The sequence below is a fragment of the Populus nigra genome, chromosome 17 (genome assembly GCF_951802175.1).
Source record: "Populus nigra chromosome 17, ddPopNigr1.1, whole genome shotgun sequence".
Taxonomy (NCBI): Eukaryota; Viridiplantae; Streptophyta; class Magnoliopsida; order Malpighiales; family Salicaceae; genus Populus; species Populus nigra.
This window is the reverse complement of record NC_084868.1, coordinates 1,264,135-1,280,155: the sequence shown is the minus strand read 5'-3', so window position 1 is coordinate 1,280,155 and position 16,021 is coordinate 1,264,135. Positions and strand designations below refer to the sequence as shown.

At 27.7% G+C, this 16,021-nt stretch overlaps 1 protein-coding gene across 1 annotated transcript; it reads left to right on the top strand.

Annotated features, from left to right (window-relative positions):
• Positions 1-11,059: 11,059 nt before the first annotated feature.
• LOC133677106 (short-chain dehydrogenase reductase 2a-like) lies at positions 11,060-12,521 on the top strand. Its single transcript, XM_062098938.1, has 2 exons — positions 11,060-11,395; positions 11,561-12,521. Exons 1-2 carry the CDS (start codon positions 11,298-11,300, stop codon positions 12,381-12,383), a joined length of 921 nt encoding a protein of 306 aa, XP_061954922.1. The 5' UTR covers positions 11,060-11,297; the 3' UTR covers positions 12,384-12,521.
• Positions 12,522-16,021: the final 3,500 nt, after the last annotated feature.

The following is a 16,021-nucleotide window of genomic DNA, read 5'->3' as shown; positions in this document are numbered from 1 at the left end:
CAGCGATATTGTGTCTCAAGATAAAGATTACTACTCACTACAAAGGTATAATTACCATTTGATTATTTATTTAAGGGTCATATTAGTAATTTTATTGTACATTCAAAAATAAATTTCTCAAAATAATCTTGTATAATTCTCAAAAAATATTTATGTCACGGTAAAAATATTATCTACCTCAACCTGTTTGTTATTATATTTTAAAAATATTTTTACTCCATTTTTTAACCAAAATTAATTTGTACACGCATGAAAATAAAATATTATAGGCTATCTGTTTGTGGCTACAAAGCATGTACAAATTAATTCAAACCTCTTTGAAAAAATTCAAAAGTCATGCTCTTTTCATATACAATGACAGTAGAATTTTGGAAAAACTCAAATTTATGATATATATTTTCTAAAAAGTAGTTCAACTAAATATCATAATATTTGACGATACCGAATTATGAATGAATTTTACAAGTAATCAATTGATTCTCATAAATATAATCGATCTAATTATATTATATAGTACTTGATTTTTGTAAGCGACAGGACATCAAGGACGCGACGCTAAACAACACGACAGGTGACATGAAAGCAAAGTAAATGGTCTCAAATCTAAGAACTTCAAGGGCATCGAGCAAGTCATAATGCATTAATAGACATTTCAAATCACGGTAAGAGATAATATTAAATTGTATTATTGATTTTGTGTTTTAAAAATATTTTTAAAAAAATTTAAATTTTATTTATTTATTTTAAATTAATATTTATTATTGATATCAACAATAATTTTGTTAAAAAAATATTATTTTCATTTATTTTCAAATAAAAAAAACAAATACAACTACACTCCCAACCACCCCTAATAATTTCAGATCCACAGTCAATTTAAATTAGTTTTCTTTCATTTATTTCTAAATTTGTTTTCTCCAACAAATAAAGAGAGAATATTTACGAGGTTATACATGTGTAATTTAGGAAACACAGAACAACGATGGCATTGAAGGAACAGGAAGAGATGGTGACGGTGACGGTGACGGTGACGGTACATGATGGAAAAAACAGAAAAATAAAAAAGGAACAATGCTAAGTCTCTATCCAAACAGAACACTTGTCAAATTGTGTAGATAAAAATCTAGAGCACTGTGCAGTTGGCTTCTGCCTTCTCGTGTACTAGGTGGTTATAAAAATCTAAAACCCATATAAGACTAGATTTCGAAGGGATTTATAACTCTGCATATATGACGTTGTTTGGAATTACGAATTTTTTAAAATACTTTTTTAATAGAAAATATATTAAAATAATATGTATTTTTTATTTTTTATAAATTATTTTTTATATCAGTATATCAAATCAATCTAAATATATAAAAAAAAAATATTAATTTACGATTATCCCCTCGTCATCAGTGCACTAAAATTTTCAGGTTACCTGGTACTAAAGGTCAGACCTATAGATCCAACCCAATTCAAGTTAGGTTTCATTAGTTCATGGGTCAATTATTGACACGAGCCCAATCGGAGCCCAACTAAATTTATATGTATGGGTTTTAGATCACCCTTCCAATTTGGGCCGCCCTATCCACTGCCTTGTTCCATCCTCAATCTGCCGACGTTATTATTATTTTTTTTTATGTTTTAAATATTTTTGAATATTTTAATTGGCATTCATCTCACAATATAATCGAATTTAGTCCTACTCAATAATTTTTTACAGACATAGGATAAATTTTGGCCATTTTTTTCATCAGAGCTAATTTACCGAATCAATAGAAAATAGAAATGTAAGGGTTTTTTCCCTTCAATTTATGTCCTTAATTCTTATTGAAGTGAAATTAATTTCTTATATGTTTCAGAAATAAGAAAATGAGCCAACTAAATTTATTAAATGAAATTTTTTATTTTAAAAAAAATCAAAATTATTCATTTATAAATAAGTTAAACAATATATTAAAAATTAGCGAAAGAGTTTTGGGTATTATGCAATTGTTACACAACAACCCCTTGGAAGAAGGCCGACAAGGAGGGCAAAAAGGTAGGGAAAATGAAGGTTTGGGCTCCAGAGGGATTGGGTGAGTACTTGAGTAGCACATGAGTGAGGTCCATTTAGAAAACTCTGCTTAGATTCAACCTGTTTTTTTAAATAATTTTTATATTGATTTTTTATTGAAAAATACCAAAATAAAGTTTTTATATATTTTTTTTTATGATTTTAATATTTTTATTTTTAAAAAATAAAATTATAAAAAAACATAATTTTTAATTAAATATTTTTACAAAAATACTATACACCACATTACCAAACATTACCAAACAGACATTATAAAATGTTTACTATTTTAAAACAAACATACCCCACCCACTTGAAGAAATTATTTATATAAAATAATCTTCCCCACAATGATGAATGTTCTTTTTTAGATTAGTAAACAAGATAGGCATTGATATGTTTTGTTTAGGAATGATGATGATTATTGAATTAAGATCAAACTTCAATTTTGAACAAAACTGCGTTGAACATGCAACGTCAAACACATTAAAAGAGGCCATTTGGAATGCACAAATAACGTTTATTAAATTTTATTTTTTATATTTTCAAATTATTTATTAAATTTTACCTTTACTTCGGGGGTAAGGTGGTCTTTTACCAAAATATAGATGTCTTTTGATGATTGTGCGAGGTTATTTTATTAATTGTGCTTTTAATAAATTATAAAAATACTAATGTAGTCCTTGAATAGTGCCTTCTACATAACGGTATTTTTGTATTTTTATATTTGATTTAGCCTTGGTTTTAATTTCATCATAGTTTATTTGTTATTATTGTTTAGTGATAAGAGTATTTTTGGTTTTGTATAAATAAAAAACAAAAAGGTTGATGAGGGTGCCTCTCAACCGTAATTTCACCATGTCATTTGATTCATTTTGACATTCTTTATCTCTCTAAATGGCATGTGTGTGGTGATTCGCCCCGAAATTGCCTATTTTTTTTTTGTTTTCTTTCTTTTCCTTCTTTTTCTTTATTGGATTACGTGTTGGCTATACAAAAAATCATAACAGCCCTTCATTTTTTTTTCTTTTGATTCAGTCCCTCGTCTCTTATTTGTTGTTGTTTTATTTACATAGATTATTTATAATTAGATTTTATTTTTGATTTTATCCCTTATCATTTGAATTTTTTTAATTTGTTTTCAAACTTGTTCATCATTTTTTTAATTGCTATTTGTTTTGTTTTGAATCATTTTCTTGATTGATTTGTTTTTTTTTCTTCTCAATTCCACCACTAGACATTTATTTTGATTTATTTTTTATGTTAAGTTTGATCCTAATTCTCTTAATTGCTATTTTTTAATTATTTTCTTTATGAATTTGTTTTCTTACAATTTCATCCCTAAGCATTTAATTTCATTTGATTTGTATGTCGAATGTAGTCCTAATTCTTTTAATTGCTATTTTTTTTGTTTTGCATTTTTGTTTTTGTTTTTGTTTTTTATTTTTTCTTTGTCAATTGCACCCCTCAATATTTGTTTGATTAAGAATCTTGTTTCTTTATTTTTTCAGATTTGCCTTTAATGAAGTTATCACAGTCTCATGATACAATTAATAGATCTAAAGGATTAGTTTAAGTCAACTTTTATTTTTTAAAAAACATTTGTTTTAATATTTGTTTGCTTGTATTTTTTTCATTTTCTTATTTATAGAGTTATCTCAATTTCATGTCCTTAGTCATGTGTTTAATTTTTTACTCGGTTTGGCTGCCGGGTTCACTCGAGACTTTTTTTGTTATTTTTTTTCCTTGACATGTTTTTAAAATTTTTATTTTTAAATTGACTTATAATAAACTTCTTGACAGGACCCGAATCAAGAGTTTTATAGGTTGCAATTTTTTAAGATTCGACCATATTTAGAATGTTTGTTTTAGGGTTTGCTTAGTTTTTACAAATGTTTTCAATTTTACCTCTTATGATTTTCTCAATTTTTAAAACTTGATCATTGTTCTTTTAATTAATATTTATTTTATTTGAGATTTTTTTATTTTTATTTTTTCTCATCAAATTGCATCCTCATTGAGTTTTTTCTATCAAATTTTATCCTTATTCTTTTTGTTATTTTAAAAAGTTTTTTTATTAATATTTTTGTACCGATCACATCCTTCAAAATTAAATTATTGAGAATTATGCCTTTTGGTTGAGCTAGGTCAAAAAATTCACGGGATGCAACTTTTATAGATTTGACCAGGTTTAAGAGGTTTGCCCTGTATTTTTTTTCTTTTTTAAAATTGATGTATTTTTTTATTTTTTATTCTCATTTTTAAAAAAATTTTGTTTCGTTATTTTTTTTATTTTAGTTCTTTTTAAAAAAAACTTTTGTTTTCTTATTTTTTTCTCAGTTTGATTATATTGAGTTAGCCCTCGATAATGTTTTTCTATTTCACATTTATCATTTTTAACCTATAAACAATCTATCATATTAAAAATAATTTTTAATTTCACTCCTCTATAATTTGTTTAATCTTTCAAGTTTGGTCTTAATTTTTTTAATTTTAATTTATTTTGTTTGAGATAATTTTTTTTGAAGATTTCATTCTCATTAGGTTTTTTTTGATAGATTTTAGCCCTATTTGTTTTTGGTCCTTTTCTTATTAATTTTTTATGAATAGTTTTTTTTTAATTATTTTATTATTTAAATTTAAATTATATGATATTTAAATTTTTTTTATTGAACTTGGATTTATAATTTAGCAAATTACAAGTTTTTAAAATTAGATTAAGTTTAGAATATTCGTCTAAATTTACTGATTTTTCTCTCTCTCTTTGTTTTTTTTTAAGTTGATAGGTCCGCGGGTGTGGTTTTTTTTCACTTTATTTATTATTAACAATTTTTTTATATTATCTAAATTGCCATAAATGATATGGGACTTGATTTTTTTTATTCTCTCGCTTTTTTACATAATAAAAAATCGCACCGACGCGCGGGCATCATATCCAAGTCCAACTTTCGAGGTGATCTCACGCTCGGATAAGGCAATCCCATTCCAGAGGCAATCCCATTCCTGAACCCAGAAAGAGAGGCTCAACTTTCAAGGTGATCTAAGAGACCCAACATGCGCAATCTCACTATCCAAACGATCTGGTAGCTTCGTAATCGACTTGGGGCTGTTTCTCCCATGAAGACTCGCGCCTTGGCAACCCTGACCTGATTCCGAGGCAGGCCACTTGGTTTCGATGGGTGAGTATCTTGCTATGGGTGGGGCCTGTGAACGATGATTGACATGACAGGATATTTATCTCAAGGGGCTATTACCTCACATGTTTATTCTTATTTACCCTTGATTATGAACGTAGGACTAGTTTCCGTTTTTTAAAATTTTAATTTTTAATATTTAATTTATTGATATTAAAAATAAATTTTAATATATTTTTAATTGAAATATATATTTAAAAAAACATGAAAAAACATAAAAAGAAAACCCTTTTCATAATTATCATCTTTATTTACTATTTCTATAATATATAACACAAAGCTTTTAAAGTTATATCTCTCCCATGTTTTTCCTAATTTAAACATCAACGGAATCCCCAAAATATTATATAAAGAAATTGTTTCGTCGAAAGTCATGGACTACCGACTAAGCTTTCCGTCTACAGTCTTCAAATCCAAATAATCAGCTGTGAAAACATTTAAAATTTACTTGGATGAATTTTAAAAGGTTGGTGTAGGATATTTTTTAAAATGATATTTTATTTAAAAATATATTAAAATAATTTATTTTTATTTTTATATAAAAACATCAAAATCATAAAAATTGTTAAAAGTTAAAAATACCTTTAAAAACAGAAACAAAAGCCACCATTTAGACTTTGTCAATGCCATGTGCAGTTAAAATTTATTTGGAGGAATCTTAAAAGGGTGGTGTAAGAATTTTTTAAAATAATATTTTATTTAAAAATATATTAAAATAATTTATTTTTGTTTTTATATAAAAGCATCAAAATCATAAAAAATATTAAAATATTTTTTAAAATTAATAACACCTTTAAAAACAGAAACAAAAGCCAACATTTAGACTTTGTCAATGACAGGTGCAGTTAACAACTACATCTTTTATTTCCACCTTATCCATAATTTTTTAAAACATTATATAATATATATTTTAAAACTTTATTTAATAATTTAAATTATTAAATTAATATGATTTTTTAATTTGATATCTGAATCTTAATAACTCTACTACCACATCTTTAAATATCACAATTCTTATTTATTTGATAAAAATTAAACATAAATTAATATTATTTTTTACAAGATTTAAATCTAAACATTTTTCATTTAAAAATATATATTAAAAAATAATATAAATTATATTTTAAAAATTCTTCTAATAATTTTTTTATTTTCACAAAATTAACAGTTTAACAATGGAAGCCCGTTAGCTTAATAAACGTGTCCTGTTTAGAAAAAGGGGGAGAAAATTAGATGCATTGTCTAGCCTCGGACAAACGAGAAAAAAACCATGAACTTTCGCCATGACATTATTGTTAAGTAACTCAGTAGTCAGTAATGGAAGTTGTGATCCAAAATAACATATAACAACACAAGAATATCACGTATTTTAAGGTTAATTAGTTGTTGCCACTAGAACAAGACAAGGGTATCTTGTTCTAATTGTTGCTCAAGATCTTCTGAGTATCTTCTTCACAGCATAATCAAGCAAGGATCATCAATCCAGGATAAGTGATTACACATTACCATTAATTATCCGCGGAAGCTCTACTCTCAAGGATTGTTTTCACACCCTGCTTAATTTGGCTTCACGTGTAGCTCTCCGTATTCTTTATAGCAACATGTAATTAGACAGAGGCGAGGCTGCTTCGAACAAGTTTCTCGATGCCATGTTTGACAGCAAGCTAGTGGGGATATATGCTGAGGAGCCTGCATGTCTAGACGAGAGCCAATGATTTGCAGCGCAGCTGCTTGATTTTGACCCGTTGCTGCGGCACACATGGCTAGCAAATGTGAAGTCTACTCTTCCCCGTTGCCAGATTGGCCTGCTCAAGATGCAATCTCCATGAGGATCTGATGTGATTCTCGTTTGAATAAACGAAGCGTACGAAACTGTTAAAAATATAGAAGGTAGGTATCAGAGAGTGATGGAGGAGTGTGTGTAACTCTGTTGATGAGGATTTTTCATGTTCAAGTGGGACAAAGACTACACGGCCTTGTTTCTCTCGAGAAATCCACTGTCATGGAAATTGATCCTAAGCTTTCCAAATGTTTGGTCAGCTCTGACATGTGAAAAAATAAATCTTTCTCACCAAGAAAGTATTTTCCTCTTTTCAATACTTGAATGTGTTGGTTTGTTTGTTTGTTATTGTGATTGGAAGTATTTTTTTAGATTTTTTTTTAATTTTTAACATTAATACATAGAGAATATTGAAAAAAAAATTAATTTAATATTTTTTTCAAATTAAAAATACTTTTAAAATATATATAAAAAAATTATCTTAAAAACTACTTGGATGCTCTGGCACCTTGATTAGTACGAAAATCAAGGGAAATTAAATATGTAGATTAAAATGGTGTGCAGGCAAGTTTGTTCTCGAGACATGTTTTTATGTTTTTTTTTAAATAATAATAAAATTTAAAAAAATATATTTAAAAATATAATAATAATTACAGTTAAAAAAACACGAACACTATCCAAGTCAAAAATCAAAACAGGATCTGGACGTGGATCTAATAATTACAGTTGAAAAAGGATCCACCCGGCGAGTCCATGTGGGAGGAGATTTGCAATCCACTTGAACCAAATGATAGGAAAAGGGATCCAGTAAAATTACGAGCAACAAATTTAAAAAACTCCTGCTCATGGAATCAAATCTATAGAACATTTATTAAAGCCCCCAGAGTCCAGACTGTACAGTATCTCTAGAAAAATAACAAAGCTAAGAAGAGTTGTGGTTCATGTGCACTTGATATCCAGGTATAAATTCACAGCTATTAAGACACCTTTTTTTTTTGTTTTTTTGTGTTTAAAATTGTGTTTAGTTTGAAAAAACATTATATTATTTTTTTTTGTTTTTTCCTATGTTTTTTATATTCTAATGTTAAATATAAATAATAAAAAATCATTATTTTAATATATTTTCAAGCAAAAAATATTTTTAGAAAGAACTCTGCACTACAATACCAAACACATTTGAAGGCTATTACGATGTTAAAGATTGGACTTGGAGTTTAGTTTCTAAAACTCAAATTTTAAATAAAAAACTTGATAATTAATTTTTTTAAATGATGTTTAATTGAATCGAGAAAACGAGAAAAATAACTAGTTTAAATAAGTGAAAGTTGATCTAAAATTTGTTTTGTTGATTTTTTTGCTCCTATGATGGGTGGTTTAGGGTTTGGAAAATGAAATGAGTTTTTTTTTTTTTTAGTTTAATGTGGGTGTCCGGACCAGTTTGCATGCACCTCGACTAATCCTACGGGTCCTGAAGTTAACGATCATGTAAGCCTCCAGTGGCTATCATATGAGTAATCACAGGGCTCGAACCTGAGATCACAGAAAAAATCAACGTTCTAATCTCAAGTTTTTATCATTATACCATCACCTATATATTATTTGAAATGAACCTTTTTAGTTGTACAAGATCTTTATAGCTAGTTGGATATATCATCTAGAATTATTAATTATTCTTAAGCTTGCTTGGCTTTGTAATTATTACCAACAATGATAGGCTCATCTAACCCACACCAGCACCTAGATAAAGATTGCCTTTTCTATTTTAGTAGTGCTCCCATGCTTCTCCAGGCTAATTATGAGGGGCGTTTTCTTTAAATTAAAAAAAATTGGAATGACAAATCGTCAGGGTAATTTATATAGATATAATATAATACATGAATTAATTTTAAGTTGAGAAATTAATCAAGTCAATGTATTTTGGATTTAAATCTAATCAATATAATACCCAATTATAAAAAAAATCAAGTGATGAAATCAAAGATTTTGAATAATTAAAAATTGTAATTTATTTCCATAATTATTTGGTTATGTGCGTATTTATATCTTTTAATTGGGATTCTATCGATAAAACTTTTTATTTTTACATGATATTAGAGTAAGCGATCCTTCTACATTAAATTTTTTAAAAATGTTTTTGGTTTTATTGACAAGCAACATTATTTTCCTTTGATTTCTGTCAACCATTAATTTCTTTTAATCTTTATTTTTTTTAACTTTTTATTTTTTTTTCTATCATCACCATACATTCCTTACAAGAAAATTGTATTGCTATCTAACTATATTTAATCAAGTGATTTAAACTATAATCCTATAATTTACTAGCTTGTTTTTTTATTGCCCTCAGAATCATGCACAAATTGAAGACTTTTTTTATTTTTTAATGTTTTCCATGGCATTTCTCTTGTTTAAGAAGTATTAACTTCTTGTTATATTTCTTAAGTAACAAACTTAAGTATTGAATTGGATTTTTTTATGATATATGGAGGATTACATATTGTGCCGTATTTTTCTCTCATTGTTATTGGCTTGAATAGCCTTTTATTGAGGTTATTTTTTAAAATAATTATCAAGATTTCAATATTATTTTTAAATATAGATACCAAACTCATAAGAATTTTTGTTTAAAATTTCTATAAATTTAAGGGGCATGCATGTTAAGAAAACAAATCAATAACATATATTTTGGATTGAAATCCAATCGATCCGATCACCAATTAATTATATAAGAAATCAAGTACCAAATCAAGGATAACATCAAGAATTTTGAATAATTGAAAATTATAATTTATTTTTGTAATTGTTTGATTGTATTCTTGTGTATACCTTTTAATTGGTTGATTATAATAACACCCTTTATCAATGAAGTTTTTTTATTTATTTTTATCACTTTAAAATAAATAAGTAAATAAATAAAATGGCATCATGTCTCTGTTTTTCTTAAAAAGATTTGAGATTTGATTCTTCTATTTTAATAAATTAAAAAAGAAAGAAAAAAGTGCTTATTTTAGATGGTAATTGAATGCCACCAAACATGGTTAAGGAACGAAGTTTGAATTTTCTACCCTTGATTCCATGGTAGAAAATTCGGCCAACACCCACCCATGAGTGTATTTTTATTTGGTTAGGATTTCAAGATAAAATAAATAAATATAAAAGAGATAAAAAAAATGTTTAATTAAAGAATAAAAAAATATAAAAAATTCTATTTACAAAATATTTTTTTTATAATTTTAAAATAACGAAAACGGGAAACATGTCACTCTCACATGGACGACAAAATTTAACAAACCGATATTGACTATTTTAGCAAAATTATGGCTACCATGAATCTTTGAGACATTGGAAGAGTCTGGTCAATTACGTGTTTTGAAAACATTTTCCAAAGCAGTTTATCCTGTGGGATCATACGGGAAAGCGAGACGAGTTTTTTTTTTATTTTAAAAAAACAAAAATTAAATGTTCATGATATGTGGTGTTTTTTATTTGAAAATTTACTATAAGAATTATTTTTATTTTTAATATTAATGTATTAAAATCATAAAAAATATTAATTTAATATTTTTTTAAAATTAAATGTATTTTAAAACCCTTCCAAACACAAAAATAAACCGTAGCTTGACTGAGGTGTATTCACGGCAGAGTATATATATATATTTTTTAATCTTAATTACTAAAATAGGGCACTTTATGATTAATAGTATTGCGGAAAATGATATTTTATTTAAACAATCATTATATCTTTTTCTCTCTTGGCATCTCTATTCCAAGCGATATTGTCCCCTTTTGTTCATCATAATGTTCCAATACATGGGGAATTTGGAATAAAATCAAATTTCATGTCTTTTGTTTTTTCAGATGCTAACATAATTATGTTGCAATATTCAAATAATTCTCCGGAATACAATCTTGATTTTTTTTTCAACGTCTAAAATAATGGAGTGAGGTCAAAAACAGGAAGAAATTTGGTTAGTTAACTACAATACGTAGAAAATGGCTCCTTGAAACAAATCTAAGAAAAATCAAATATTAAAATAATTGAGTCTTCCCAGAAAAAATTTCCACCCACTCAGATGAAGTACAAGCATGAAAATCTAGCACCAATTCCAAGATCCATCTTAAAATGGGGAAAGCCTTAAAACCCCCAAATCCTTATTGCATCCATTTGCCTATATATATATATATAACCCTCCGTCCGTCCTCTTACTCTCACCAACACTAATCTCTGCCTCTGCCTCTGCCTCTGCCTTTCTCACTCTTGCATACTGTTTGCCTACCGTGATAAATCATGCCTTGTCAAGTGATGCAAGAGAAAACCCTTCAAAGCTTTTATGCCGCGGGAAGGGAAAAGCCGACGAAGGAAAACAGTCCTTGCTCTCCTGGAAGGTATTTCCCCTTTTGCCTTAATTTCTTAATTTGTGTCTCCGTATGTTCTATAGGTTGAATGTTTAAAGCCATTCAAGGCATTTGTTTAAGGCTAGCTAGCTAGCAAGAAGAGAATTGGGAGCAAACACAGGAAACTTACTTAAATTGTTTGGTGTTTTTATGTAGGTTGGAGGGAAGAGTAGCAGTGGTCACAGGTGGTGCTCGAGGAATTGGAGAGGCAACAGTAAGGCTTTTTGCAAGACATGGTGCCAAAGTAGTGATTGCTGATGTTGAGGATACTCTCGGAACTTTGCTAGCAAACTCACTAGCCCCTTCAGTTTCCTTTGTTCATTGTGATGTTAGCTTAGAAGAAGACATTGAGAACCTGATAAACTCCACAGTTTCTCACTATGGTAAGCTAGATGTTCTTTTCAACAATGCTGGGGTGCTTGGAAATCAATCGAAGAACAAGAGCATTCTCAATTTTGATGCTGAAGAATTTGATCGTGTCATGCATGTGAATGTTAGAGGCGTGGCACTAGGAATGAAGCACGCGGCAAGAGTGATGATTCCTAGAGGAGTTGGGTGTATTATTTCCACAGCCAGTGTAGCTGGTGTCATGGGAGGGCTTGGTCCTCATGCCTATACAGCTTCGAAGCATGCCATTGTTGGGCTCACAAAGAACACAGCATGTGAGCTTGGCAGGTATGGGATTCGAGTCAATTGCATCTCTCCATTTGGGGTGGCTACATCTATGCTTGTTAATGCGTGGAGAAGTGGCGATGAAGAGGAAGATTGCTTGAACTTTGGACTGCCTTGTGAAAAGGAAGTGGAGAAGATGGAAGACTTTGTTAGAGGCCTGGCTAACCTAAAAGGTCCAACTCTAAGGGCTAGAGATATAGCCGAGGCTGCACTTTATCTAGCTAGTGATGAATCCAAGTATGTCAGTGGTCACAATCTTGTCGTGGATGGTGGAATAACCACTTCAAGAAATTGTGTTGGCTTGTAATATTTGGAGAATTAGTCTCCCTCCCCCTCTCTCTCCCTCTCCCTCTCTCTCTCTCTCTCTTTCTGTCTCTTGTAGCTTCATCGGTTGACAAAGCCTTGTTGTATAATTTCTATCCAATCAATTAATTAGTTTTCAAAATTTTGGATACTTTAACTCAAAATGACCCGTGTAGTAAGTAATTGCTTCGAGTTCTTCAACTTTTTTAAAACCCTCTTTAACAAAATTAACTTTAAATTAATGGGATTTATATAAAAAAACTCACTATAATAAATGCTATAATTGATTATATGTTATAATATCATTTCATTGTTGTCGTTATTATATATCTTTACTGATTTTTCTTTTTCTTTTTTAATTTTGTTGTAATTTTAATAATTTTTACCGACATTTGATTAAAGGTAATTGTTTCATAAAATATAATCCTCTGCAAATTAAGAGAGGTAATCTTCTTGCTCTCCCAAGTGCTACATCCTACCTTCATCCTCGCATGGAATATACCTCTAGCATCTAACATAGCAAATACATCTCAAGACTTATTTTCTTGGACGTCATTAACACAAAAATATGGGAATTCTACTCGAAACTAGTGTGGTGATGTGATGTGATTGTTACGTGACAATGATTAATATATACTATTTATTGATATCACCAAATCCATATGATTGTTTTAAAATAAATAAATTTGGGAAGAAATTTTGTTTTATCACTCAAGGAATTCTTTGATTTTCTATATTTAATTTTTGGTTTATGATAGTAAATCCATTATTGATAATAATGGAAATTAATTTTTATTAATTCTTTTACATTTTACTTTCTAAAATTCATTATAAAAAAAAATGAAATAAGAGCTTCAAACTTGAATTTTTAAAATTTTTTCACTTTTTCTCACCTTATTATTAGTATTTTTATTTTTTTATATACTTTGATTTTCCTTCCAAATCTAGAGTTTAGTGTTATATTATTGAGAGATATTTGAATCTTATATTCTTTGATTCAAAGATCTTGGTTTAGAAGTATATCTAAACTAAGATAGTGTTGTTGGAATTTAAGAGATATATTGCATACATCAAAGTTGTATAAATTAGGAGCAATAAAGTCTTAAGGATAAATGATTTATTATTGACAACAACAAAATTAAGATTCATTACTTTAAAATGTTTCAACAAATAAGTATCATTCTTATTTTAATTTAAGCATAGTTGATTTAAACTTGTTTGTCTTGAGTTTAGAGATTTAAACATGTATAAACTTTAGTCTTTTCTAGAACATCTTTTGTTTAACATGTTTTTGTGATGATAAACTATCAATCCATGCTAATTATTTTTGAACTATAATCTTATTATGATAAACTAAACATATTTGCACACTATTCTAATATATTTACAAACTTTGGTTTTACAATCTTAAGGCTTTTACTCTCTTTATATATATATTAGATTTTGTTTAGTTAATCCTATGAGAAAAAAATAATAATTATGAAAATAATTTTATAGATTAATTGTGAAAAAGATTTTAGCATCTTTAAAATTTAAGTTATTATTCAAATTCTTTTTAATTTGATATATTCTCACATGTAGATTTTATTTTAATTTCATATTCTTTAATCTATAACCTTTTGGGATATTATGATTTTTTTTTCTTTTTGTTTAATTTTTAGAAGGTTTCTATATATCATTGTTTTTAAAATTATAGTTTAACTTCTAAAATTGCTTTTCATGCTATTTGAACGGTTAGATGCAAGTCATATATCTTATTGATTTATATTTTTCAACAAGTGAATCATTGATTTGTTTATAATAATTTATGCTATCTTGTTTATACTTTATAAAATTTACATTAAAGTTATCTGGTCGGTTTTGTTCACATATACATTATTGATCACATATACAGAGAGTTAGTGCGGTGAATAGATATTATCTAGGAAGTTAAGTCTAAGAAGATTGAGCTTTAAATAAAATCTTTTGTGTTCCCTCAAATCTTTCATTAAAACTTATTCAATGAGAGTATTATTCATAATATACTTTTTGAAGTAGGATAACTGTATATATAGACTTCATCCACATAAAATGTTTTTTAACTTTTTGATTGATGTGAGATAATTATATATAACCCACATACAAATGAAATATTTTTAAAATTTTCACATGCGGGGTAATTATATATACAGCCCACATCCCATATTATTTCTTAACTTTTTAACGTGAAATGTCTATATATAACTTATTTTTACATGATTTTTTTTTAACTTTTCAATGTAAAATATTATAATCTCAATTAATTTTTTTTTAAATTTTCTTGGAATTCTTGGCTGGATCAACTCCAAGACTGGATTAAATAATCTAATATATTTATACGCTAATCTAATATATTTATAAACTTTGGTTTTACAAAAGAAGTTTGCTTGGTCAAAACTGCTAGCTAGCTTATTGGAGATGTGATGTGCAATATTGCACCGTTGAAAAATATCCCGTGAGATACATTTCCCCCCTTCCTCGTTTTTCTAGTGCGTTTCGCCGAGGTCACCTAAAACGAGGGCTGCTCAAGCCAACGAAAAGCAACTAAAATGCTTTGCTTGACAATGAAATGTTCTTTTGGAATTAATAGAGGGAAAGCACTGTAAATTGCAAACACTTTCCTTTCCTCTCCTTTTTTGTTTTTTGCTTGAAGATATGATGTTTTTTATTGTTATAATTTTTTGTTATTTTTATTTTTTAATATTAGAATGATTGAGAATTTAACTTTGTGATTTATTTTTTATTATTTTATCTTTCTATAAAGTTAGCATGGTTTGCAAGTTTGTTAAAATAATTAGAGTTGTACTTGTTTATGAGTTTGATCATGTTTTTTTCTTCTAATTTAGTTTATTGAACTTAATATTTTTATAGTGTATTTTTTCTTATATAGTTAAAAAAAATAGTTTTAGAGAAAAACCATGTTATTAAACTTTATAAAGTGAAAAAAATTAAAGGGTGTAGAGAAACCATTGTTCACCTACACCTATTGGCAATATGGATTACAACAGTAATCGACAATGTTTTTCTTTTTTTTTCTTTTTTATTATGATTTTTTTTCAATTTTGTTTTGTCGGTTTCATCTTTTAAAATTAAAATAATTGAAAATCTAACTTCATAATTTTATCCTTATACGAGGTTATCATAGTTTGCGAGTTTGTCAAGATAACCCTTGTTGCCTTGGTTTATGGGTTTAATGGGTTGCCTTTTTTCTTCTTTTTTCCTAAATTAAATTCAACTTTTTTATAGTCTATTTTTTTCTCATATAGTTAAAAATAATTTCAGAGAAAAATCATGTTATTAAACTTCCTCACAAAACACTATAGATTGTTACAATGTTTCCTCACATTGGCTTTTTTTCCTCTTTTGTATTGCTTGAACAGATGGTTTTTTTTCCTTTTCCTTTTGTTTTTTTTTGTAATGATTTTTTTCAAAATTATTTTTGTCGATTTTATTTTTTAATATTGGGATGATTAAACATTTAGATTTGTAATTTGTTTCTTTTTATTTTGTCTTTCTATGATGTTATCGTAATTTGCGGGTTTGTCAAGGTAGGTTGCCCCGGTTTATGGGTCTGGTGGGGTATTTGTTTTTAATTGAACTTGAATTTTTTATAGTGTATTTTTT

Coding starts and splice junctions, on each gene's coding strand:
- LOC133677106 (XM_062098938.1), top strand. CDS start 11,298: ATGCCTTGTCAAGTGATGCAAGAGAAAACCCTTCAAAGCTTTTATGCC. Junction 11,396..11,560: donor AGTCCTTGCTCTCCTGGAAG/GTATTTCCCCTT, acceptor GTTTTTATGTAG/GTTGGAGGGAAGAGTAGCAG.